Here is a 2,115-nt window from a genome sequence, read left to right on the forward strand (position 1 = left end):
GTGTGTGTGTGTGTGTGTGTGTGTGTGTGTGTGTGTGTGTGTGTGTGTGTGTGTGTGTGTGTGTGTGTGTGTGTGTGTGTGTAAGTTTGCGTATGTGTGTGTCTGTGTCCGTGTTTGGGGAGGAGGGAGGGGCATCCTCTGATTCATGAGTCGGCGGCTACGTCTCCAACATATAACAAAGATGACATCCTTGGAAATCCATCTGACCTCCGCCTGTCAGACACCTCCATGCCAACGGAGTCTGAGCTGCTTGAGAAGAGTGCACATATTCTGAATCACTTCCTTCTGAAGCTATTCAATATTCGCAGACATACCTCTCCAACTGATGCTGACATTGTGTGGAGAATTCCGTGGGTGGAATGCCTTTAGCCTTTTTTTTTCTCTTGGGTTGCACATTTCTTTTCTTTCTTTTTTTCTTCTTCCAGAAAAGGCGCCATCTACAACCGCCACTCCTGCGTCGAGCGGGCCGTCTGGGAACTGCAGTGACAAGGTTGACTACTGCTGGAATGAGCCGGATAGAAACTGCTTCGGCATCTACGAACCCTGGGCCAAAGATAACTGTCCATTCCGTTGCGGTTTCTGTCCAGGTGAGAATGTTCGCTCAGAAAGCCAAAGAATAATACAGAGGGCTCTCGAGGTCTTATTTTAGTTAGAGTATTACGGCACTTGAAACACGGTAGGTCATATAAGTGCCGAAGATTAGAGGTATTATAAGAGAGTAACAAACACAAAAAAGGAGGGCGGATAAAGATGATAGATGTTGAACTGGAAAGAAGGAGCAAATCATACCAGAGCATCCACCAACCACCCACTCTCGTGGTCTTTAGGCTACTGTGTTTGCCTCTCCTTCAGTAAGTCCCAGGTTCGAAACCTGAAAGCAGCGGAAAATTTTAAAATAAAATATTCTCTTTTCATATCCTTTCCTACTCTCTATCCTTGTTCTGTTGTCTGCTTTCGTCTCCATTTTCTGCCCCCCCCCCTTCACCTCCTTTCCCCCCCCTCTGGACTCTTGACTCTTTGTGCAGCCTTTCTACTGCTACTCCTTGACGCCTTCTTACTGCTGTCTTTCAGCCAAATCCCTGATTTAAGGATTGGTAAGATCTAACACCTATCCTTCTCGGATAAGAGTGAAAAAATCTCGGAGGTCCTGTGTGCAATATATCCTTTGGAGGTCCAAAAGCGATAAGAGTGGGGTTGGGCCGCCACTCGAGCAAGATTCAAAATTAATTCCTACCAAACTGAAAATGTTTAATGGGTCCCGGGCGCTCATATGACCTTTTACAGTTGCGAGCGCCGTAAAACACTTACAAAAAAAGCACGCATAACAATAATAAGGGTAAAAGTAAAGTGGAAAATAAACATACCCCCCCCCCTCCAAAACTACCTACTGTATAATCAGTTTACACCCATTATAACTGACTTGATCTTATGTTGGCAGATCCAGCGATACCCCAGGAGTTCATAGTGGGATTGGTGGTATGGAAGTTTTCTCATAAGAGATCCTACAACTTCTTTTCTTTTCCTCGGTTGCTTTTGTCTGTATGTATATATGTCTGTCTTACCTTTTCCGTGCACAAAAGGACAGTATGCTGATGTGCTTTATTTTGATTTGTTAAGGAATCAAATGAAAAAGCAGACAAGTTTCAAACAGAAATTCTATCCCTTTTTCTCTCTCCTTTCTGTCTCTCCTTTTATCTTTCTTTTCTCTCTCTCATTCTCCCGATTACCCCTGTATCCCCCTTCCTTTGTCTTCTGTTTCTTTCTTTCTTTCTTTCTTTCTTTTCTCCCCCCCCCCTCTCATTCCCCCTCTAATTCTCCTTCATGCTCCCTCACCCCGCTCTCTCTTTCTCGTTCTTTCTCTCTCTTCCTCTCAAATTCGCTCGGTGTCAGAGCCTGCGTGCTTATGTGCCTGTCTGTCTATTTGTCAGTAGGCCTTTGTGCCTGTATGTCTGCCTGGCCGTCTCTCTTTCTTTGTCCCTCCCTTCCCCCTTGCCCATCTCTCCCTTTGTCTCTTTCTTTCTCTCAAACAATTTTATGCACTCAGAGAGAGGGAAAGAGAGAGAAAGAGAGAGAGAGAGAGAGAGAGAGAGAGAGAGAGAGAGAGAGAGAGAGAGA

The 2,115-nt window shown here is 45.1% G+C and overlaps 1 protein-coding gene across 1 annotated transcript in view; it reads left to right on the forward strand.

Moving 5' to 3' along the window:
* LOC101852162 overlaps positions 1–2,115 on the forward strand; it is a gene marked incomplete in the record, with an annotated part of 20,773 nt that overhangs the window by 9,627 nt on the left and 9,031 nt on the right. Inside the window, 1 exon segment of the mRNA XM_013080099.2 lies at positions 426–587. Within this exon segment, the coding sequence (XP_012935553.1) occupies positions 426–587 (162 nt within the window).

Source organism: Aplysia californica, unplaced genomic scaffold, assembly GCF_000002075.1.
Source record: "Aplysia californica isolate F4 #8 unplaced genomic scaffold, AplCal3.0 scaffold00075, whole genome shotgun sequence".
Classification (NCBI taxonomy): domain Eukaryota; kingdom Metazoa; phylum Mollusca; class Gastropoda; order Aplysiida; family Aplysiidae; genus Aplysia; species Aplysia californica.